This window comes from Sus scrofa, chromosome 1 (genome assembly GCF_000003025.6).
Source record: "Sus scrofa isolate TJ Tabasco breed Duroc chromosome 1, Sscrofa11.1, whole genome shotgun sequence".
NCBI lineage: Eukaryota > Metazoa > Chordata > Mammalia > Artiodactyla > Suidae > Sus > Sus scrofa.
The window spans coordinates 256,621,262-256,646,587 of NC_010443.5; the positions used below are offsets into that span (position 1 = coordinate 256,621,262).

At 42.9% G+C, this 25,326-nt stretch overlaps 1 protein-coding gene across 1 annotated transcript in view; it reads left to right on the plus strand.

The window, feature by feature from the left end:
* The window catches only part of PAPPA (pappalysin 1), a 240,318-nt gene that overhangs the window by 76,766 nt on the left and 138,226 nt on the right, over positions 1–25,326 (plus strand). The window contains 1 exon segment of the mRNA XM_001926753.7: positions 6,859–7,357. Coding sequence (XP_001926788.5) covers positions 6,859–7,357 — 499 coding nt within the window.

The following is a 25,326-nucleotide window of genomic DNA, read 5'->3' on the forward strand; positions in this document are numbered from 1 at the left end:
AATTCCTGGGAAATTAAGTGCCTAAGGCTGCACACCTGATAAGACATAGTATGTGTTTGTATATATCCCAGACCCTGAGAGCCATGGGTACAAACAAGTTCACATTAGAATCAATACACATATTTTGGGGAGGGTGGGGGACTTCAAGACATCACTGGCCTTTGATTGTTCTTCAGTTATTTCTGGGAAGACTCGGGGCATTCTCTTGTGTGTCACGACCCCCTCTCTTGGTCTTCTGCTGTGTAACCTCATTTTGGGAATCCAGTCATCAGATGCTGGAGGGGAGCACCTCATGATGTCCACTGTTGTGGCTCCACCCATGAGCAGACCTTCGCAGCTTAAGGGGGGGTGGTCTCCCAGCACCACCCCCCCGCCACCCCCTGCCGCCAGGGGCCAGCTTTCTCTATGCTCCCTCACAGTACTGTTCGCTGCTCCATCCACTCATTCTAGAGAAATTAGGTGCCTTTTCCCCAGCGCTTTGTTGCACTGTCACTTGGCCCTGAACCAAGGCAACTTAGAGAATCTCACAGAAAATTGCCCATTCCGTTTCCTTCTGCAATATCTCTTTCAGATCCAGTCCCTGGAATCAGGCTGGCAGAGACCCCATAATCTCCTCTCAGTCCTCCGCCTCCCCTCCCTTGCCCCTCAGACACTTCCACTTAGAGGCCCCCCCACCTCAGTCCCTGGTGCTCCCATGCAGGTCACCTCATGCCAGCTGTAGTGGTGGGGACGCCCTTCCACCAGAGGGGATGGAATCTGACGTGTCACTGAGGTCCAGTGAAAACTCCTCCGTTTTCCTTTATATTTTTAGAAAGAACGTTGAAAAAGAAAAAGCCTGCAGTAGAATAAAGCACGGAAAAGGGATTAGAGAGGAAAAGGAGGGAGAAAAATGCCAGCACTTGTACTGTTATCTTCTAGAGTAGCTTAAAATAAAAATGAGAGTGGAACTTGGGAACGCTAAACAAATCCATCCGGAATGTAAAGCCAGAGGGATGTCTGGGAGAAGCCCTCCATTCAGCCTTAGGATCACAGGCTGTCAGACTTGGAAGGGATGCTTGGGGTCACCCAGCCCCCGTTCCCACCCAGGGAAGGAATCCCCTTTGTGCTCTCCTAGCACCAGCTCATACATGCCCTTGGCTTTCCCATTCTAACTCTGCTTGTTCGAAAGTTCTTCCTGAAATTTGTGACAGTGGCCTTTTCACTCACCCCCGCCCGTCGTTGGGTTCTCATGTGGGGTTCTCTAGGAGCTACATGCAAAGAGTGAACTCCTCTCATTTCTGCCCACCATGGCAACTCTGTGCCAGGCACTGTGCTGGGCACGGGCCATACAGAGCTGACTCTCTCACAGGGGAGTCAGATAAGTAAGTGGGTGATGACCACTAGGAGCCAAGAGGCTCATGGTCCCAGAAGTACAGAGTAAGAAAGGGGCCTGAGCACAAACTGAGACTCACACCCCCCAGGAAATGTCACCATGCCAGTGAGCAAAGTACATTTAAGAATGTGAGAGAAGCTTGATAGGTTTAGAGCACTGGTTTTCTCCACGTGTTCTGGGGGCTTATGCAGTTCCTAAGACTTTTGCATGTGTCCTCAAAGTCCAAAGTTATTTTCATAATAATACAGTAACAGTGTTCACCTTTATCATGCTCATTCTCTCTTGAGTGTACAGTGGTGCTTTCCAGTGGCTGCATGGCATGTGATATTTTACTGCTCCCATAGCGAATGGAACAAGTGCTTATGTGTTCTTATGTTTTAAAGTTTCATTTCTAATTGGCCATATGGTAACAACTAATAGCTATAACCCACATAAAGAAAAGCTCTTCAATAATGTGGTAAGAACTTAAATGGGTCTGGAGGAGGAGAGAAAGGACGGGGGGCGGGTTGGCCTGGGGTGAGGTGTCCAATGGCCAGATTAGGATGGCTTTGGGTTAATACTGAAGGCAGTAAGGAGATACCATGTGCCTCAGCAGAGGTCTGGGCTATGGTGCGACATGTCTGTTATAAAGACAGCCTAGGCTGTTCTGCGGTGAAGAGATTGGAAGAGGAGTTCACGGGAGGGAAGGGAACGTCCAGGAGTCCAGGGGAGTGATGGTGGTGGCCTCAGTGAGGTCGGTGGCAGTGAGAATGGAGAAGAGTTGGTGGAGTTGAGAGATATTTGGGAGGTGGAAGTAGCAAGACTTTTCCCTGAGACTTTTCTAGCTAAAACCATCATGGCTCATTCTACCACATGAGTGAATGAAATAATTTCCTATCATCTCCCCACACCTCCATCCAACCAAACTGTCAGATGGTTAAGTCTGCTTCTGGTCCATCCCTGATATGCAGAACAGAGTTCCACTGAACTACTGAGCCCCCCGGCTTCCTGAGCTGACTCAGACCTCCAAGGAAACCCAGCAGCCCTGGGTTTTCCTTTAAGATATGCAAATTTAGTCCATGCAGGCCAGGAAAAGAGAGTGTCCCTTTTTTTAGGGCATCCTATTACAGGCTCTGTGATCCATTTGGCTCAGACCCTTTTAATATTCTTGAAGAAATAAACTTTTCCATGAGCCAAACTCTGCAATTTATTTCTCAACTCATTTTCATCCTATTTATCTTTGTGTGTTTAAGTTTTTGGACTTCCCAAACTAACATAAAACTCCCAATCCATGAGCGATGCCAGACGTATCTTTGGGTTTGAGAAAAGAGCATGGGGTGGGGAGGATGACAAGGATGGGATTTCGGTCTGAGCCTGGCCATCAGTGTGCTCTGTGCCCTTGCATGAGTCACTTTACTTCTCTGAAGATAGCATCTTACCCACAGAACAAACATCCATTTTAGCTCTAATATTCCATAGAGCTGCACCCTTATCGTTGTAACTCTGTATTAACAAGATAGAAAATTCTTCATTTAGCAAATGTTTATTGCACATCTGCTACATTCTGTTAACTCTGTTTCATGAACTTTAAGTAAACTTAGGCACAGAAATTCTTGCCTTTGGTTGTACTAAAAAGAAACCCTATTTTCCCATCACTTGAGCAAAAACTGTGTTTCACCAATGCATATTTTCTGAGGTATTTGATACAACAGCACGCTTGTAGCTCAGGAATTAGGTAGTTAGATCTGATCAACTCAAATCTCAGTTACGATCACTTACGCAAGCGTATAACGTATTGCCACTGTTGAGTTTTCCACAAGAGATAAATACATGGTGCTAGCTGTTTTCATTTTATTTCTTACTTGTGTGAGTCTTTTCCCAATTTTTCTGTCAGAATATTTCAGGTGTGCTAAAGCATTCATCTAGAAAATACTTGGCACCAAATTTTTATAACTGTGTTTGTATCAACTGCTATAGTATGTATATCAAAACTATGCAATAGATGTCTATATAAATCATCATACATGGACATTTAAATCAGCATATGTATGTATAAATATATTTCATGCACATATATAGCCTCACCACTAGTGGATAGCTTATATAAACATTATAACTGCATTTGGTCACCATCTATACAAAATGATACATATTGGTAAGAAAGTAGCAGTGCTTTCCTAGTTTCCTTCCTTCCCTTATTCCTTCCTTCCTTCCTTTCCTTTTCTCAGCCCTTCTCCCAGACTTATCACCACACATCCGGTCAGTTTCCTAGCTGGGTCTTTTTTTCCTCCTTAGGGATTCTGCTTTGTCCGCATCTTCACTGATGTTTCCTTTGTACAAGCCACAGCTGTGCATTTTCTGCAGTAGTACAGCAGTTTCTTAACTGATTTCACTAGGTAAGAAGCTCCATGAGGGCAGAGACTACTATATCTGCAAAACCTGTATCTCCAGAGACTATGGCCTAACCCTGGACACAGACTGTGCTGTCAACAATTATTCTTTGAATGTGTGGGTTGGTTGATGGAGGGATGGGTGGATAGTATCTGTGAGTCTAAACTTTGGTTTTTCTGAAAGACAACTTTCATTTGCTTGCCTAACATTCTTCAGTAGCTCTTCATGTCTCTCAGCATAAAGATCAGTTTCCTTAAGGTGGCATAAAAGACCCTTCATAAGCTGGGTTCTACTTAGCTTGCCAGCCTCACCACCTGCTGCTTTCCTGCTGCATTCAAAACCCCAGTCATCCTATTCCACATTCTCTCTCAACTGTTCTCTTTGCCTGGAATACCTCCTCCTCCCAGACTTTTCTTCCTTAATTCTTCTTTATGTTTCAGAACTGAGCTAATATATTTGTGAGCATCTATTAAATAGCTCATCCCATTTGAGTTTTATAGCACCCCTGTGGGATAGGCATCATTACAGTAGGTAAACAGCTGTATAGCTGATATCTTAACCCATTTTTCATTCCTTCCAAAGCGTGGCATGCTCTCTGGGCCAACAGTTTCATAGTATTCCCTCCCCACCAAGGAATTACTACTTAACCATCCGAGGCTCAGTTTCCTCTTCCACAAAATGAGTTTCGTAAGACCTACGTCATAGATTTATTCCCGGGGTGGAAGAGAGCTGAGGCATGTAACGTGCTTGGCATGGTACCAAGCACACAGAGGATGGTCAGAGCCTGAAGCTCAGTGTTATTAAAGGGATTGCTGCTTTGGTGATGGGTTGGACTCAGTGCCCCTTGAGGCTCTCTTTTACATCTCAAAGTTTATCTCTGATGACCAGGCAAGCACAGGCTTTACTGCCATTTCCAGTCCTGTTTACTTACTTGAGCATAATGTCTAGGCTCACTTTCCCGTCCTTTGGAGAGCATTCCCTGGGTTGATTAAAAAGAAACCAGGGATTAAAACATGGGCCAAATAGATTTGTCGTCTTTGCTCTCCCGTGGCTTCCCACCACGGACAGTCATTGTCTCCAAGGAAGGAAGAAAGGTCATTCCATCCCTTGTCAGTTCCACAAGAGCCCTTGGTGGGGAGGGGGCGGGCTCCCGTAACACAGCAGGTTCTAATATCCCATGGAGCCTTCGCTTCTTTTTAAACTCCATGTTAACAAAATTAGAGAGTCTTCCCTTAACCAATATTTATGGACTGTCCACTGTGTTCACTATGTATGGACCAGACACTGGTTTAAGCACTGTATGTGGCATTGAGCGGAAGAGAGAGAAAAATGATAGCTATCTTACAGGACTGGGGTAAGAATCAGATGAAGTTATCAGCTAGGGAATGTGCTTCAGGTATATTAAAAACGCTGCCCTCAATAAAGCTGTTTGAATGAATAAGTGACATATCAGTACGAGTAACCCACAAAGTCGAGAGAATTGGGAACTCTTTGGGTTGGAAGGTCAGTGGTAGGAATGGCTTCAGCCTCGGCAGGGAGTCTTACCTGTGCCTTTGACTTACACTGCTGGTCTCTTCTAGCCAGCATTCGGTGCACGTAATAAATGAACCTGGCCAAGGAGAGGTGGAAGGGATCTTGTAGTTATATCTTCTTCTTGATCTTATGTGTTATATCTAAAAAATCTTTTGAATTTTCCTTGTCTTCCTCCCCCTACCCTACCCCACTTCCACCCCACCCCACCTCCACCCCTGCTTTTTTTCTCTTTTTCTCTTCTCTTCTCCACCTCCACTGGGCATCTTCTCTCTTCTCCCTTGGCTCGAAAGAGGCAAGGAGACTGGGAGCATTTACAGCTTTCACTGGAATCGCTTTTCCACCCAAAATGGCTTTCTGGTTTTCATATTGTGGTGATTCCTATTATGCTGCACGTAACATTATCACAAAGGCCTTCCAGACAGATTGATTTTCTTTTTCTTCCCTTTTGCTTTAGAAATGTCCAATAGCACCACCCCTCACCAATCATTGATACTGAAGGGAAAAAAAGAAGGTAGCTAATAAGACAACCTGAGGTCCCGCATCCTACCCTCACCAGCTGATGTGTGTCTCTTGCTAGACATCCTTACATAAATGAGAGCCAGTTACTGTACTGAGTCCTGATTACTTTTCTCAGCAGTGCAAAGGAGCACTCTCTGAGGGTCTAGGATTAATGATCTCAGCAGAGAAACATTCAGAAGTCGCTGCCGGCTGAGATCAGTGGGGATGAGGCATCGTCTCCCTGGGGAGAGAGTAGAAGAATCTCTCCTTCTTTCTCCTCCCCGCCTCCCCCAACCCTCCCCTTCCTGAGTCAGACTGGACAGAGCCCGGAGAAGCTCAGTGGTATGGAATGACCTCATGTGGAGAAGGGGAGGAAGAGAGATAAGATGGCTCCAGGGCTGTCTTCCAGCTCTGTCATTCATGCTTCTAAACAGCTTCCTCCCAGAATCCTCAGCTCAAAGGACAGAAACTCTCCCTACTCACTTCTTCATTGCCCAGGGTTTCTGGCTCTTCTGTTGTTCCAAGCAGGTTGTACCAAAGGCAGTACCACAGGGATTCTAGTTTACTTTAGTGGCTCTTGCATTTAGTCTGGAGACCAATCAGGAACTTCAGCATGAGACACAACTGGGCTCAAATGCTGACCTTTACACTTTAAGCCATGAGACTTTGGTTTTGTTCACTACACACTTCTGAGCCTTAGTGGCCTCACTGCAGAAATGAGTCCTTGCAAGAACTAAACAAGTTCAGAGGACATAGTGGGTGTTTAGCAAGTGCGTGTCCCCCTTTCTTTCCATCTGAGGCGGAAAAGCTTACAAGCAAGAAATGAGGAAAGTCTGGGCTTGAACTCAATCTTAAGACATGTATATGAATGTAGTTTTCACCAAACATCCGGTGATTGGTCATCCAGGTCTGAATCACAGGGGCGGGGATGAGCTGAGTGCTGAGCATACAGCAGATACACCAAGACACTGAGAAGCTTCCCTCTCTTTTTCTCCCTCTCTTTGAGTTCTTCAAGCCAGTGTCTCCTGAGGTCTGCAGGAAATTCCAAGGACTTTCAGGAACTCATCCTTATTTCTTCTCAACAGGTCATCCAGATGTTGAACAGCCCTGTAAATCCAGTGTCCGCACCTGGAGCCCAAATTCAGCTGTCAACCCACACACGGTCCCTCCAGCCTGCCCAGAACCACAGGGCTGCTACCTTGAACTTGAATTCCGCTACCCTTTGGTCCCCGAGTCTTTGACCATCTGGGTGACCTTTGTCTCCACTGACTGGGACTCCAGTGGGGCTGTCAATGACATCAAACTCTTGACTGTCAGTGGGAAGAACATCTCCCTGGGCCCTCAGAACGTCTTCTGTGATGTCCCTCTGACCATCAAACTCCAGGATGTGGGCGAGGGGGTGTATGGCATCCAGATCTACACGTTGGATGAGCACCTGGAGATTGATGCAGCCATGTTGACCTCTGTCGCAGACAGCCCGCTCTGCCTAGAGTGTAAACCCCTGCAGTACAAGGTGGTTCGGGATCCTCCTCTCCAGGTGGACGTGGCCTCCATGCTACACTTCAGTAGAAGATTCACGGATGTGTAAGTGTGCTCTCTGGACTGGGAGACGATCAAGTGGGTGGAGGGATGTAAGGAGGGTCCCAGAGGACTGCACTGGAAGGAGGTGCATCACAGCCAGACTTACTTCTAGGGATTGGTAACCTGGCATTAAGTGTAGACTTGTTTTAACAAGGTGGAGTTGATATGGAGGAAAGAACAATAGGCAAAGAAGCAGGAGTCTTGAATTCTGGTGGCAGCTTGAACATGGAACTCTAAGCTTTTCTAACCTCCCTGCAGCTTGGTTTTGCCAACAGTCACATGAAGGAGGTTGGATGAGAATAGCAATGAGAAAGTCATTAATTACTAATGAAAGCACAAGAACTGATGTTTGCTAATGATTTCCTTTTTACATTAAATTGAAGCATAGTCGTGCATTGGAATTGCTTTTCCAGTGGGTCAGAAAAGGGTGAATTTATAGCAGGTTGGCTGGGAGTTGGGCATGTTTCTGAGTATTTGCATGAGAATGTTGCTAAAGGCGAACATAACCAGTGACAGTCCTTATTTTACAAGTAGAAGAGAGATTCAAACCCGTTTGGTCCAACGAGCCCTTGGAGCTCTAGGTCTCCAGGATTCTTTGGGATACTCTTTGCTTTTATGTGAGATAATGCTTGTTCTTAATATTCGTTTCTCAAGCCACCTTTCTCTTACCTCTTCCTTATGTTTTATGAGAGAGGCTATCTTATAATGAAGTTATCAGTGCGTCCCCTCTATGCCAGACAATGGGCAAAGTCTTTGCATCTTTTACTTATTTCGTCCTGTCCGCAGCCACAGCCCTATTTTTCTTCTCATTTTACCAAAAAAGGAAACTGTAGTTAGAAATATGAAGTCGCTTGTTCAAAATCACATAGTTAGGAAGTAGCGAGATGAGGATTAGAATTTGTCCTGACCCTGGAGCTAGTGCACTTAACCACTGTTCAATGAAAGATGTGATTCCAATTTCTGCTTTAATCTAATACCTCCCTTGGGTACCAAGAGTCTCTGAAGTCAAACATTTGTTGAATCTCTACCATGTACAGGTGACATGGGCGGGGAACGCTTTGACTATTGGAAAGAACGACGGCTCAGGAGTCAGACACCTTCACTTACTAATGTGAGATAAATCTATCTCTTTGAGCTTTGACTTCCTCTTCTTTGCGATGAAAATATTGAAGTCGGTGTCTTGTACAGGCCACTTTATTGGGTTCTAAGATGATAGAAGACACCATCTCTGCTCTGTCTACTTGAAAACATTTGCTAAGCCAGTTATTAGTGGAAACCAAGTTCTGGAGGAAACTTTTAATCTCTTTAAGAGACAGAACCATTTTCAAACACTTTACCAGCACTTCCTTTTCCATTGCCGGCAATTACCGTGCATATCACAGGCAAACCCTTGCCCATTCATCGACTCAGAGACAGAGAACATCTGTTTAAGGACTCAGAAGGAGCACTTGGTTTGTGTTTGAGAATGTACTTAAAACTTAAAGGATCATCTTGCCTTGAAAATATTTTATAACCCTGTCTCTTCTATCTCTTCACTTGTCTAGAGGAGTAAAGGTCTATAAATATGCATCCACTTAACGTTTCTGTGTAAAACAATGAAGAGAAGAAATAATAGATGTCATAAAACCTCAGCTTAAACACAGCTTTCATTTTTTGCCTTGCATTACGAGCCTGTGAGAGCTGACATGGGTTGATAAGTGTGGAATGGTGGAAGTTACACTGAAGGAGTACAAGCATCCTGGGTTCTATTCTTAGCTAAGTCACTAGCTTGCTGTATGCTCTCAGGCCAGTCACTCACTGTTTTCAGTCCTCAGAGGCCTTACCATTATAAGGAGAAAGTTTGACCAGATTTGTGGTTCTCAAACTAGGTTGCAGATTACAACTCGGTTGCATTTTAAAATCCTCCCTGGCTCACTTGCATCCCCTGCCCCCTTCCTCCTGCCTCCTCGCCTTGCCTCAGGTATTGATTTAATTGAAAAGGAAGATAAGGCCTAAACATTAGAACCTGAAAAGCTCACTAGAGGATTCTAACATGCAACCAAGGTTAAGAACCCCTAAATCAAGCCCTCAGTGTGGCCCCAGACCGGTGACATCAGTAGGACCTGAGAATTTAGGAAGGCTAGGATCTTGGACCCCAAACCAGACAACTGAATCAGAAACTCTGAGTACAAGACCTCTCCAGGTGATTCTTTTTTTTACTCTGTATTGCATTTTATAAATTCAAGTTTAGTTGATTTACAGGGTTGTACCAATTTCTGCCTTACAACGAAGTGACTCAGTCATACATATATATACATTCCTTCTTTTCTGTATTATTGTCCATCATGGTCTATCCAGGAGATTGGATGTTGTTCCCTGTGTTATGTAGTAGGACCTCATTGCTGATCCATTCTAAATGTAATGTTTTGCATCTGATAAACCCAAACTCCCCATCTATTCCACTCCTTCCCCCAATGCTTGGCAACCACAAGTCTGCTCTCCTTGTCTGTGGGTCTGTTTTTGTTTCATAGATAGGTTCATTTGTGCCATAGTTGAGATTCCACACAAAAGAGACATTGTGTGGTATTTGTCCTCCTCTTTCTGACTTAGACTTACTTCTCCCAGATGAGTCTAATACTAGTTGAAGTTGAGCAATCTCTGCTCTCCATCATCTCGTAAGGCCCAGGAATCTCCAAGGTCTCTTTACTCTTACAACTACTTGTTCAGTTGATAAATATGTCTTGAGAACATTCTGTGTGCCACAGTCTGAGCTGGGGGCTGGAGATTTCAGGGGTGACTTAGACCTTGCCTCTTTCCTGCGAACCCTCACACGTTAGTGCTGAAGACCTTAACCATTTGGTAAAAATGCCAAGTCTTATGCCAGTTTGCTTGCCAAACCACCACCGTTCAGGTCTGCCCTGTGTACCACTCATTCTTTTATTCTCAACAAATGTGTCTTTGGTTCCCACCGTGTTGCAAGCATAAGAACTAAACTGAGGCCTTCATTGACCTTCCTTGTTGTCTTCATTGAGTCCCAGGGAACTAATTGGAGACCTGGGCTAGGCTGGGCTCTGCTTGCTGACTTAAAAGTACTCTGAGACACTGGGGTAAAAAAAAAAAAATCATTCCCAGTTAACCTACCATTTCAGCTCCTTTATCTCTTGGTAATTCAAGTTCTAAACTCCAACACAAATACCTCTTTGTGTGTGTGTGTGTGCGTGTGTGTATTTTACTGCTTTCACATTTTTTCCATATCAAATAAATTGGCCCTTAGACAAGTTCTATATAAAGACTGTTTTGGAGAAAAAAAGGAGAGAGAAAGAAAAAAATATGCTTTCTTTTTCTTCCCTGACTCAACCCATTACATGATTCCCTTTGACCTTTGTCTTCATTTTTTTCTCTCAACAAAAATATTTATTCTTTCTGTTATCTATACTGGAGATAGTTTCCCAAGGTATGACATTGATGAAGGGAGAGGCTTCTGCGCTTACCCAATGGATGCTTCTCATAGATTGATTGCATTTGGCTGGTGCAAGGGAGAAATGTGGACCATTTCGCTTAAGTGGAAAGCTCTCCATTGAATGAAGACTGACATTAACCAAGGAAAAGAGGACCAGCGCCAACACTGCTGCTAACTCCCCATGTGACATGAAGACACATTGCATCACCTTTGGAGGCGTTCTTTTTTTCTTTCTGTAAAATGAGAGGACACCATATTAAGCTTTTCTCTGGGGATAGGAGTTGTCCTTTGGTGACAAGTAACTTTTTTTTTTGTTTGTTTGTTTGTTTTTTTTTTTTTGGTAGTAAAAGGGACTCAGCAGAGATCGTTTATGTCTGAATCAGTACCCAGCTCAGACCTCACTGGTTCTGGATGCCCTAGTGAAAGGTGTAGTGTGTGGGCAATAATCATGATAATAATATCAATTACAATAATAACAACCACCTATTGAATATTGATTCTGTATTAAGTACCTTACAAATATTTATGAGGCAGGTGAAGCCCAGAGAATCAGCTGAAGCTCAGAAGAGTGGCTTACCCACCTAACACCATTGGTAATGACAGATCCAGGTGGAAAATCTAGGTCTAATTCCGCATTCCACCCTCTCAACCACAATACCACACCACCTCCTGCTGTAATAATGCAGAGGTAGAAATTGAGAGCTCAGACATGCATCCAGGCTGGCTCAAGTTCAAGATACAGAAGATGGAAGACAGGATTACAACTCACAGGCTATTACAGTCAGTTCCTGAGACCCACTTGTGGAGTCCAGCAACATGAGGTGCACAGCCAGGTCTTTTTGTGTCTGGCTGGGGAAAAGGAGGAAAGATACTTCTGTGTTTCAACCTGACTGCCAAATGCTTCTGTACTGGGCATCATGCTCCTTGGGTTTGTATGGAATCTCCAGATTTCTCTAAGAAGACTCTAGATAAAAGCCTTTTTTTTTTTTTTTTTTTTTTTTTTTTTTTTTTTTTTTGGCTTAGAGGACATGAAGTCTGAAGCAAACCAGGAATGGTGAATAGCAGCTCCTTTCATCATTCATCTCTACATCTGTTCATCCATCCACTGTCAGTTCATTCAGCAAATATTTACTGGGTTTCTATTAAAAACCATGCACCGGGTTAGGAAAAGGTGGTTTGGTGCTGCCAGGACAGGCCTGGAGTCTGCCCTCATGGTAAGCAAACTCTTTGGAATGAGAGAGGATTAGGTAAGCAGTAGCACTGCAGTATAGTAATGTCCTGATGGAAGAAATTGAAGCAGAAAGTCAGTGGCTTCTAACCCAAACTTTGAAGAATTCAGGTGTAATTGAGGAATCTGAACTCTTCGAAGACTAGATTTTTTTTTTTTTTTTTTTTTTGCCTCTTTATCTGCTGGTGCTGTCCAAGTACCTAGAACAATACCAAGCACAGAGTAGGCCCTGAGTAAATATTTTTGAATAGCTCTTGAAGAATGGGAAGAAGTTTAGCATTTAAAGAGAAATGGAGAGGGAGTTCCCATCATAGCTCAGCGGGCTAAGAACCCAGATAGTATCCATGAGGACTCGGGTTCAATCCTTGGCCTTGATCAGTGGGTTAAGGATCTGGTGTGATTGTGAGCTGTGGTGTAGGTCACAGGCACATCTTGGATCCCTCGCTGCTTTGTCTATGGCATAGTCCAGCAACTGCAGGTCCAAATCAACCCCTAGCCTGAGAACTTCCATATGCCACAGGTACAACCCTAAAAAGACCAAAAAAAAAAAAAAAAAAAAAAAAAAAAGAGAGAGAGAAATGGAGGAGCTATTGTTTACTAAGAACCTACTATGTGTCAAACACTTACTAAGAACTTTACTTGGGTAATCTCCTTTGATTTATCTGCACAACTCCACAAATTAGGTGGTTTTATCACTAAATAAAGGATAAGAACCTGAAACTCAGAGATAACATAGCCATCAAGCTGTGTAACCACAGCTAGGGTCTGCACGGAGATCCATCAACTCTAAAGATAGTGCTTTCAGTTATTCATTCCCTGGTTGAACAAATATGTTTGTGTTGCCTATTTTGTCTGTGCTCCTCTATTCTTAGAATCATCAATTTGAAGCTAGAAATCTTCTTAGAAGTTGTCTCTCCTAGCCAGCTTATTTGTATATCCCAAATAATTAACTATGGATGCTTCTTTCTCATTCGGACCTATTAAGCTGCCAACACAATCTCTATTTTACCTCATTTCCTTGGTATTCTCAATATAAGTCTTAGGGTAAGTGACTAAACCTAAGGGAAAGATGTCATAGGATCAGACTGGATGTTCTTATGAATATGAGTCCACATTTTACAGATCAAATCCCAGATCTCTTCCTCTAGAGTCCAGAGATGCAGAACCCCCATCAGTCAGCTCAGAAACCTTAGTTCATTTGCCAGTTCATTTGCTTAGCAAATATTTGTCAATGCCCACCCTGAATCCAGGTACTCTGGAGGCACTAGCAATACTAGTGATGAACAGAACAGAGAAGGTCCTTGCTCTCATTGATCCCTGCGACATAGTTGGGAAAGACAGACTAGAAAACACTATAAAATATCCAAATTGAATAGGATTTAGTGACTTTTAATGAGTGGTCAGAGAAGGCCTCTGTGGTGGGGTGACATTTGAACAGAGACCAGAGAGGTCTCCTAGTGACTCATAATAAAGGCTGGGTGAGATCCTAACTTCTTTGGGACATAGATGTCTTATAATGTGATCCTTGGACTTAACTGCACTTCCGTTTGTTTTTGTTTTGTTTTGTTTTTTTTTCTTTTTCTTTCACCTGGTCCAGGTTCTTAAGTACAGAATTTAGCATGCTCATTCCTAACAGAGTCAGGGGTCCATGAATGTCAGATAAATGCTTGAAGAATGAGTTAGCAGTAGCTCAGAGTGGAATCTCACAGAAGAGGGGTCTCTTACTTTCAGATCTTAGCCAGAACATTGACACGTGGTGGCATGTTAAGCCTCAGAGGATTGGGAAAGGTTAGTTGACCCAATCAGGGTCAACTGAAGCACAGGCAGCTCTTTCATGATGCTTCTAGAGCTCTCAAGCTGAGTCACCATTTTTGTCCTCAGACCCTTTCTTTTGCTGATCCTTTCTGTATGTCCTCTGTCCTGTATTCTTTGTTCTTACACGTGTTCATTTTTCCATTAATTAATCAATCAAATAGTAAAAATCCAGTTGAATCTTCTTTCATTTAACAAATATGTACTAAATGTCTGTTCTGTGCCATGCTCTGTGCTGAAACTTGGGGTAGAGCCCTGATCCCTAGCCTCATAAGCACACAGCCTAAAGGGGGAAACAGGCAAAGGAATCAAGTGATTATAATGAATCATGAAAAGTGCATGGTACATATGCTCTCTTTTATGCTTATATCCTTCTTATGATCCATATGGTACATGGGACATAAAAAGCATATATAAAATACAAGAATGGTATCTATCTCAGCTTGAGATGGTTTAGAAAGGCTTCTTGGAAGAAGTCATCTATCTCTAAGCTGAGACCTGAAGGATAAAGAAGCATTGATCATTGAGGAAGTTTGCCATAGTATGGATGGTTAAAACCAAGTAGATGCTTGGCAAAAATTGATAAATGGATGAATGCATGAGTGTATGAATGAAGGAACGAAAAACAAACCAATATCCTGTACTTCATTGAAGAAGTTCATGTTCAGCCTTAGATTAGATGTAGAGTTTAGAGGGGGAAATGCAGTCATCTGGGCTATCTATCCTCTTTGATCCTTAAATCTACTTCATTCCTTTTAACTGCTGCGTAGTGTTCCACAGTAGGAATGTGCTACAGGTTATTGAGCTGTATCCCAATACTGGGAATTTAGGATGTTTCACACATTTTTCAAGTACAAACAAATGCTGCAGTAAATAGTCTTATATAAACCTTCTTGTGGGCACATGTAAGACTTTCTCTGGGTTGATCTTGAGAACTGGGATGGCTGGGTTATAAATTATAGGCTTTTAATGGATACAACCTATGGCATTCTTATAAGGAAAATTCATTCCAATCCCAGTAGCAGCATAGGGCAGGACCTGCTGTTCTACATGGTCATGATTACTCAAGAGAGTAGAAGTGCTCTGCCTTTGCCCATCGGATGGGTAAAACATGACTTCTCATTGGTATTTTTGTGATTTAACATCTTGAGTGGGCATCTTTTCAAATAATGACTGTCTGTCTCCTCTTACGTCACTTGTCTATTCACATCTCTAACGTTCCTCATCTTTTCACACCTTCATTTTCCCATCTGCTAAAACGGGATTTTCAAGGTCAGCCCTCCTACAGAGCCATCAGTATTATTGGAATCTAGAGTGAAATGGGTGGTCAAGAGGGAACTAGCATTTATGAAGAAGTTACTCTTAGTAATCAGTTATTCATTGATGTATTTCTCAAGTGCTCCTTGGATGGGAACCATGCCACATTCTGAAGAAGAGGAAATGGTTAACAAAAAACCACCCGTTTCCAAGTTCCTGACCTCAGTGGAGTCTAAATTTAGCTACAAGGTTAACCTCTATCACATATGCAGGTAGTATCTACCACTAGGAGTACTATTACTAATAGTTACCATGTAGTGAATACTTCATATATGCTTTTTTTTTTTTTTTTTTTTTGGCTACTCTCGGCATATTGAGTTCATGGGCCAGATCCAAGCTACGACTGCAACCTATGCCACAGCTGTGGCAATGCTGGATCCTTAACCCACTGTGCTGGACCAGGGATCAAACCTATGTCACAGTGCTCCAGAGACACTGCAGATCCTGTTACACCAGAGCAGGAACTCCAACATGCTTAATGTTTTCACAATCCTACCACTGAGATATAGCTGTCAATATGCTTTACTTTTAGGTAGGGGAGGTCAGACTCAAAAAGGTTAAGTTATTCATTTAAGGTCCCAGCATTAATAGATGCTAGAGTCAAGTGTTCAGTCTCCTTGCCTGACTCCAAATGGTGTGCCTGGCAAATTCTAGAATGTAATCATTGCTACGGCAGGAACAGGAGGAAGTGGCGTCTTGATGGATGGAAAAAGTAGATATTAAAACTAGCTTTTCTTGTTTCCGAGAAGCAATAGAATAAACACACAAAAGAGAACGTTTTTCATATTTTTTTGAACATTTAGGTAGATGAGGAGGAAGAGGTTTGACAAAGTGTGGACACTGACCAGTGTGGTTTCCAGGAATCTGTTGCTGCTCTGTGTGCTCCAAGTTGGGCAGCTTTCTGAGCAGGGCCTTCTCCCACACTCGTCCAGCATGGTCTTGCCTGCATTCTGATGTTCTGTCCACCAGAATGGTTGGGCAGCATCAGGCATGGTAGCTGTTTCTCCAAGCCCAGAACAAATACCTCTGTTCCTAGCCCAGGCTAGCAGTGTACGTGGTCAGCACAGTCTGACTCAGTTTCTGGAAGCTGGACATCATTCACCTACAACTCCCTCTCCTCAGTCTTAGGCCAAGTACCTCTCAGAATGAAATATGGGTTCCAGGAATATTAGGATAAGCAAAAGGGTTTAGCAAAATCAACAGATCTCCAGGGTCAGCAGCTGCCGCAGAAGTGCTGACTGTCTCCAGGTACCTTCATGGTTTTGAAAGCATGGGGGGGCCCTGGTTTGCCATGAACCCAACCGAAATCACTTATCTACCTCTCTGCGGATTATTCTGATGTATTCCTGGACTTTTAAGTTCATGAGCCATCAGAGTGTCTTTTCTACAGGTATTAAATAAGATTTTACACTTGGATAGGAGGGCTAGTCTGCATAATAGCCCAAATAAAAATTTAACTACCAATAGAAGTTATTATTCTGAGAGGTTTTAATAGAGGATAACCCCTCCCCCTTAAATTAAGGAGGGAATGTGTAGAAGACAAGACCAGAGATGTAAGCAGGGGCCAGACTATGAATAAAGTTTATGTTACAGAGTTTGGATTTGTTCATTGGGAAGTAGAGGACTAAACCAATCAGATCTGTGTTTTTATAAAATGTCTCTCGGTGCTCTGTGAGGAAAGCATTGAGGAAGAATGAGGAGGTCCATTTAGAGGTGCTTGTTAGTATACAAAGCAGAGATTATTTGAATAGAGACATGGATGAATTGGAGGAACTTTTTTTTTTTTTCCCCCTTTCTAGGGCTGCACTCACAGCATATGGAAGTCCCCAGGCTAGGGGTTGAATCGGAGCTATAGCTGCCAGCCTACACCATAGCCACAGCAACACGGAATCCAAGTCATATCCGTGACCTGTGCCACAGCTCACGGCAATACCAGATCCTTAACCCACTGAGCGAGGCCAGGGATCAAACCCTCATCCTCATGGATACTAGTCAGGTTCATTAACCACTGAGCCACGATGGGAACTCCTGGAGGAATGTTTTAAAAGTGGAACCAGCAGCACTTGGTGATATATTGGATGCAAGGGTTTTAAGAAGGAGCTGTCCAGTGACTCCCAGGTTCCTGGTTTGAGTATCTGGGATGAGCAACATGTTATTTCCTGAAGTGGAGGAATAGATTTTAATACAGTGTTGTATTAGAGGGTGGGGCAGATCAAGCACTCCTGTGGAAAACAATGAGTTAGTGACACTGGTTGTCCTGATGTCACCTACTTTTTTTTTTTTTTTTTTTTTTTTTTTTTTGCCATTCTCACTGTGGGTAGGTCGGATGGACTGGGCTTAGTTGTACAGGCACCAATTCCTGATTTTTTAAGAAAACAAATAAATGAATAGGAAAGAGAAGGAAAATAACAGCCGTCAGAGTAATTACAGATGTGGGAAGAATGGAGGAATTTATCTCACACTGGGCATTGGCAAGCAAAGTGGACAAAATCCATTCAGTCTGTGCTCAGCGATGATGAGAATCCTCAGGACAGGACTTAGTGGGTTTTTGTTGTGTCTGTTAAAGCAGGAACCTCAGACGTTACTTAGGAGATGCTGACTTGGAATCAGGAGATCTGATTCCCAGGCCAGCACACAACAGCCTAGCTGTGTGACCCTGACCAGGTTCATTTGATGCTTGGAGCCTCAGCTCTTTTCCCTGGAAAAAGTGGGTGATAGTCCTTAGCTATACAGTCTCTCTCACAAGGGGTGTCCTGAAAAACTGGGAGGCTAATGGACTTCCAAGAATGTGATGCAATCTGGGGGGAACTATAAAGATTTTAATGTTCATGATTCTTCCTATTGTTTGGCTTTCATTAGGCTGGTTCTTGGCCAGACCAGAGAATATGTGTGAAAGACAAACACACAGACATGCACAGACACACACATGAAACAGTTCCCCATTCAGCTCTACCCAGAGTTCAGGGTTGGATTAGAAGAAAGAAAAAACCATTGCACTTGAATCTTTGTAGCTAAGTTGAAAACCCACCCAAGTGCTGGCCCTGCAAGAAGGAGTCATGGCTTCCTATACTGATCTGCTGAGATGATGCTGTATTCCTGGTCTGTAACTCCCTATCCATGGGCCCAAGTCCTCCTTCAATAAGATGAAGTCCTAGGTAGATGACTCGGAAAGTCATTTCCAGCTCTGACATTCTGTTCCAACCCTCCCAGAGCTCTTACCTGCCCGAGTGTGTCTGACTCAATAAGGGTAGAAGGAGCAGGCTGCATGTCACACTGGCAGGAAGACTGGAGTGGGAGCTCCGAGACTGGCCATCTCTAAAGAAAGCCTTCCGGGCACACTGGGACTCTCAGAGCTCCTCCTGGGACCTACTTTCTCTTACAGCCTACTAAGCTCTCCATGTGGGACAATTTCAGAATATTAGTACATTTTTCCTGTTCCATGACATTTTAACTTGACAACGAGGTAGCAGAGAAGGGAACCAGGTAGCATTTGTCACATTATCTTCAGCTTCTCGTGCAAGGACAGGCATGAAGTAGATGGTCAATAAACATAGGTCAATGAAGGCATGAATGAACGATGAGTAAATGTTTGGTGGATCAATAAGTAGTCAGAAATTCACAGTCCTGTGGATGATAGCTGCTGTATTGGAGGTCTTCCTTTAAACTCCTAAAATGGATTGGTTGCCAGAAGAGTGAAAGGATGAGAGGAGACCTTACAGCACAGTGTCTTTATCCCTAAAGGGAAGGGATTGGGACAGAGGATGTAAGTCAGTCTTCCATTCATTCCACAGGCATTTTATTTAGTGCTGCCTTTGTAACAGTCCCTGTGCTGGGCAGTGGAATTAAATGGACAAGGCGGTAAGAAACAACCTCTGCCCTCTAGGAGCTTGGTCTGCATTTGTGAGAAGGGGACAAATAAGTGGTAACAAAACTGAGACAGGTGTTCTGATAGGAGGTGCACAGTAGCTGGGAGATTTCACTCAGCTTAAGAGGTCTGTGAGAACCTCCTGGGAGGGGTAACATCTACACTAAGCCCAAACCCTTTAAGCAGGGAAGGGAAGTGCCACTGTCTGCTCATGGTGGCTGAGGAGTAAACTTTGAGGAGGAGAGTTTGAGCAAAGAAGCCAGTTACGATGGTTCCAGAGTATGATGCTAAAGAGTTTGGACTTCATCCTGAGGGCAGTGAGGAGCCACTGAGTGTCTCTAGGTACGAGAGGCTCCGGATTGGGTTAGGTTTTAGGACAGCTCTTTGGCTCAGCGTGGCTGGATATGTCTGGATATGTGCCTAGGGACAGAGACCTGTATGGTAGATGTAAGGGAAGTAAGACAGTGCTGCCAAAACTGACCTTGTTCCAAGATGGTCAAGGTAGGAATGGAGGGATTGGATGGGGCTGAAGGGTGGGAATGCTGGGATGGAGGCACTCCATGGCTAGTCAGAGGGAGGAGGCAAGGGAGCAGGTCCTGGGAGATGCTTGTTACTGGTGTCACTGGATCACAGAATGTGGAGATAGAAGGATGTTTGTTTTGAAATGAGAGGAGGAGGAGAAGTTAAAAGGTGCCTTTTCATTACCAGTCTATGAATTGGTGGCAGGCACACAGCCACTGTTCACTTTGAACTATAATATTTCTTTTCTTTATACAGATTCAGGAGCAATTGAGGTGAGCCCATGCGTGTGTGTGTGTATGTGTGTGTGTGTGTTTGCATGCATGAGTGTGTGTGTGTGTTGGGGGGTGGGCAGAAAGGACCTGTGAGACCACCTGTTTTCATCATCCATCGATTCTCAAAGTGTTGTCCAATGTTCTCAGAGGTCCCCTGGGGGGGTCGCAGGGTTAATCTTCCGTAGCACTAATACCTATAACGTTACACGGCATGGGCTTTGTTTTCTGCCCAGGATTAATCATTCACTCATGGGCTTTAATACAAGCCAGACACCACCTCGCTGTGTCTCATGCAAAGCAATGCCAGCACCCCCCACCCCCGCCCCGCTTCCATTTTGATGCCGGCTTTTACATTCTTCTTGTCAGAGGGGGAAGTAGGTTTTTGGCCTCAGCTTCTATATCCTATAACTGAAAAGTTTGAACTCTTCCATTCAAGGATATTAGGCCAAAAATATTCCAGGAGAGCTGGACTCTGCCATTTTCTGTGTGACTTAGGGTACCTTATTCCTCTCTTCTCTGGGTTCTAGAAGCCCTCCCACAATGTGAAACTGAGCCAGTGACATCCAGAGCCTGATTTCTGCATTATTGTGTTTCCTTCTTGAGCTGGGCTCCTTGTATAAAAATTCAGTCCCTAAAAGCTTTAAGCAGAGAGACGTCTGAGGTGCTCAGACCTCATGTTGTCTAGGAATTAGGCTCAAAAACTCTCAGGAAGGAGCATCAAAGCACTGACATTCTACGAATGAGAGAATTGAGCCCAGAGTGGAGAGGCCACTTCCTCAGAGTCACACAGCCATGGGGCGGCAAGCCAGGGAGTTGAACATGGGACTCCTGATTCCCAATCCAGGTGCTCCTCTCCCCACACCCCAGTGCGCTGAAGTTTGGCCAGACCTTGAGGTTCAGCTTTGAGCCCTGCTCTCTCTCTCTGATCCTGCAGAAACCTCCGTAGGTCGCTAAGAGTGAAATCATAGAACACTGACACGCGTAACGTCATGGCAGCTGGTGATGGTGAGGGGGCTGGTATAGGAAATGAGAGAACGCATTTGGCCAAGCTCCGGGGCCACGTGACCCTCCTAGAGCCCTCGTTTCAAAACAAACTCAATCTTTTAAGTTCAAGTTCTCCCTCTTGTCAGAAACGTGACTTCCTGCTTCTAAGAAGCCAGGCTTACAAAAGGGCTCAGAAGACTTCGTGGACATCAAATAGCTCTTACAAAATAGCGTTTTGATGAGTTAAGTGTAAATGAATCAGAAACATAAGGATTACATTTTCCCCAAGCACACATGGGTTTCAAAATTCGAGGGGAAATGTAGTTTGCTAACTGCAGGCCGACTTTCACCAAATCCAGAGCATTCATGGGGGGCATGGGGCTGGGGGGAGAAAGAGACGCCCAGCCCCCCAAATGGTTTTAGATGTGGTGCCAAGTTCGAAAACGCTGTTGGGCTCACCCTCTGCCAGCAATAAAATTGCTGGCCACCCAGAGAGGCCACAGGGAGGAGAAAGGAGGTTGCTCTCTGCACTGGCCCCTGGTCCTCCACAACTGTGTTCAGTTAGTGCCGCTCAATCACCAGCTGTCACTGGGTCCCTGCGCTCGGCTCCTGGCCCCGGCGTGGCCTCCATTTTCACACTGTGCCTCATGCCTTGTTTACCTCCAACTGTATCTGGTGTTTTGGCTCCCAGGGGTTCTGGCGACCGGTCAGCTTGTCACAAGCCCCTGCTCTGTAATCAAGAGACCTGTCCATCACCAGCAGGGGTGTTTGGGGAAGCTGTCACACATCGCCTTTGGTTGCATTCAGGAAAAACAAGAGTCCCTTGTAGTTCTTTTCCTCTCTCCTTTCTTTAATGCTATCCAGGTGTGGCATTTCCCCTAGACTGGTAAATGTCTTCCCTTCAAATCTCGGCCTGACACAAACAGCCAGTTAACTCTCAGGTCTGCTGTTCCCTTATCCCAGGATTTGAAACTCTTTTATAATTTCTTTATAATTTCCACATTGTCCCTCCCTTCTTTCTCTTGTATTTTGTTTCATTGCACCAAGAAAGTAGAAAATCATTTCGATTGGTGGTAAAACATGATTAAAACAAAGTAACAAAAGCCTGGGCTGCAAACTGTTAGTTTTATTAAATTTGCTACTGTGTTTTAAATTGGTACCAGGGCAAATCTTTGGACAATTATATCAAAGGCTGCTGGGATTAATCAGTTACATGTATACATTTGCTCCTTCCTGAGCCTTCTACAGAGTGAGGGCTGCCTTGTCAGAATGAAAAGAATGAGTTCTGTGTTACCTGTATGAGAGGGGTGGACCCTAGTCCAGTGGGAGGGATACACATGCCCAGTGGCTGCTAGGTCCCTGCCATCTCGTCCTTCAGTCTTTTAAACCAGACCACAGGTTGGAGTTCATAGCAGTTACCAGGAAGAATAGGGGATGGATATTGTAAGACAGAAGTCCATTTTCCCAAACAAAGATTCTTTTCTTGGCAGTGGAGCCTCAGTGTTCTGAGATGCTGAGATGCAGAGCTTTGCTTTAGTAAAAAGGCACATGAGTAGAAAGGGCTCAAGTCTACAGACCACCAGTCTGGTAGGAGGGTAGATAGCCATGGAGGGAACCCAGACTTTCTAAAGACATGGACTCAGTTCATTCCTGCATCACCCATCCCATGGGGACTAGCTGGTCTTTCCTCCTTTCCCCCAAAGTGGTCTTCCACAGAGCAAATGTGATTCTGTCCTTTACCTGTAATGCCATTTCTCTTCTCCTTCTCATGGCTTAGTTTCTCCTTACATCACTTGTCAAGCCAGTATCACTCTTTGGGAAGTCTTTTCAGACTCCTTTTCAGCCTGTCTCTGATAGTACTCTTTCTCCCTATGGACCCTTATGCGTTTTAGGCTGTGTTCAAGCTGTTTGTTTTCATGTATTTTCTTCTCCACAAGCTCACAAGCATCTCAAGGCAGGCCCATGCCTTATTGATCTTTGAATCCAAGAAACCTAGGAGAAGGTGGGATGCCTCAGTGAATACTAGTTGGACGAATGAATTGATGAATAAATAAAATGATATAAATATATTTATCCAGAATTTGAAAAAGTGATCAAAGCCATAAAAGTAATTAGCTTGCATAAAGCCAACTAGCTGGATTTACTTCTATGCTCTTTTTTTCATGAACACTAAAGATGAAGTGATATTAACGTGTCCTTTAAAATGCATGCCTAGGATCAGAGAAATCAAAAAATGTTTTGCCAAAGGCAAGAAATAAAATGGAACTGAGAACTAGACAGGTAAGCTCTGAATCTAGTTTTATTGATATAGTTTGGCTAAGGGAGAGCCATTGGTTTTAGCAACTGAGTGGATTGAATATGCTTTCTTATTCCAGGACTGGAGATTTGGCCCTGAAGCTCTGCAAGATGGGGCATTGTAACTAAGGGCTTCAAAAGGACTTCTGAAAGTCTACATGCTAAGTGAAAAAAGGTGTACCGGGAAAAAAAAATATCTATGTCTATATCTTATATCTCCCGAAGATTTGAGGTTTGAGTTTATACTGTTCAGTATGGTCTGGGAATGCCTGAATTGAGAATCTCACTGGAAAAAGAAAAAAAGGAAGTGGTTCTAGATGAGTAATGTTCCACGACTACCTAGAAATCATCCTCTGAGAAAGGAGAGAGACTTGACCTGGGGGACGTGTGACTCCCACAGATTAAAACCCAATGAACATGAGTTCTCATGTCAAAATTTAAAAATCCAAAAATGTAAAAAGGAGACGAGTAAGGGACAGAAATCATCATCAGGGTTTTTCTTAAATTTTGATTTTGATGATAAGTATGCATGTTTTTATTTCAGTGTAACCCAGAAAAATAAATTTAGAAAACACGATCTGGAAAAACTAGGGGACAAAAAAAGGGGGAAATCCAATACATCCAAAGGAAAGCGAGAAAGGGGGGAAAATAAATAAGCAAAGAAAAAGAATGATAAATAGAAAGCACAAACATGATGGGAGAAATCAATGTAAGTCATTACACTGATCAGATTAAAGTCAGCTACGAAGATGAAGATTCTCAGGTTAGATTTAACTAAAGATAAGTTCACTGAAAGGTTAAAGATAAAGGAATGGAAAACATTTACAAGGCAAATACTAACCAAAACACATTAATATTAGGTTATTATCAGGCAAAGGAAATTTAAGGCAAAAAAAAAAAAATTTACTAAGACAAAAAGATCACCATATAATGATAAAAGGAAGTTATATAATGATTTTGAGCTTAGACATACCAAATAACATGACTTGAAAATGTATAAATCAAATATGGTTCTTACCTTAAAAAATAAAGAAAATGTGATAAATCCATAATGATATTATGATATTTAACATCTTTCTCAATAATTAAGAGATCGAGCAAACTATAATAGAATAATGATCTAGATGATCTTGAAAAATATAAAATTTTTTTCATTTGATGAAAAAATTATATAGAGGCCTGCTACCAAATTAAGTATAAATATTTCCTTCCAGGACATGTAGAACACTTTTTTCAATTTACTGTATCCTGGGCCGCAAAATGAATCTCAGCAAATATCAAAGATTCGGTATCATTTAGAATGGTATTTCTGTCCATGGCATGACAAATATATAAACAAATAAATAAATGAACAAGTAAACAAATGAAGATAAAAAAATTTTGGTCAATTAAATGTATGACCCCAAAGCCAAAATCTTACATAAGATACTAGCAGACAGAATTTATCAGTGGTTTACAACCCACACACTCAAATAAATACACACATTGTGCCAAAGCTGGATGTTCCTAGAATAAGACGAAACTTTAAAGTTTGGTGGTCTATGAACATAATTCACCATACCAGCATATGAGATAATTTTTTTAAAACAAAATTGGCTTAATAGATGCACAGCTCCTTTTAAAAAAGACCCCCCAAATTTTTTTCAATTAAAAAAAATAGGTGTACAATTTTAAAACTCTTGATAAAATGAGATCCCTGCAAAAGAAAAAACAGAACAAAACAAAACATGAAGTAAACTGTGGAATGGAAAGAAACATCCTCAGTCTAATAAGGGTATGTACTGAAATATAGTGGGCATTATGCTTAATGGTTAAACAGAAGAAGTATTCCTCTGGTCTCAGGATCAAACCAAGATTGCTCAGTAACACCTTTGATCCTACCTAGCACAGCTAGGCAAGAAATATAGACAAAAATTCTGAGGACGGAAAAGGGAAAACCTAAACTATCATTATCCTCTTCTATGAGAGACTATATAGAAAAATTGATGAGAATCAACAAATTATTGGAACTAATAAAACAGTATATAGTGAACCAGTCACATACCTATATATACATAATAGAATTTCAATTTATACATTATTTTTTGTCAGGCACAAATATGAGAATACAAATACTGATAGATATGTGCATGTGTGTATACATGTGCGCAGATAAATAGATTAAAACTACCATTTGCTATAGCACTGATGTCTGTAAAATGTTTAAAGAATTTACCCCTAATAAAAAAATCATCACAA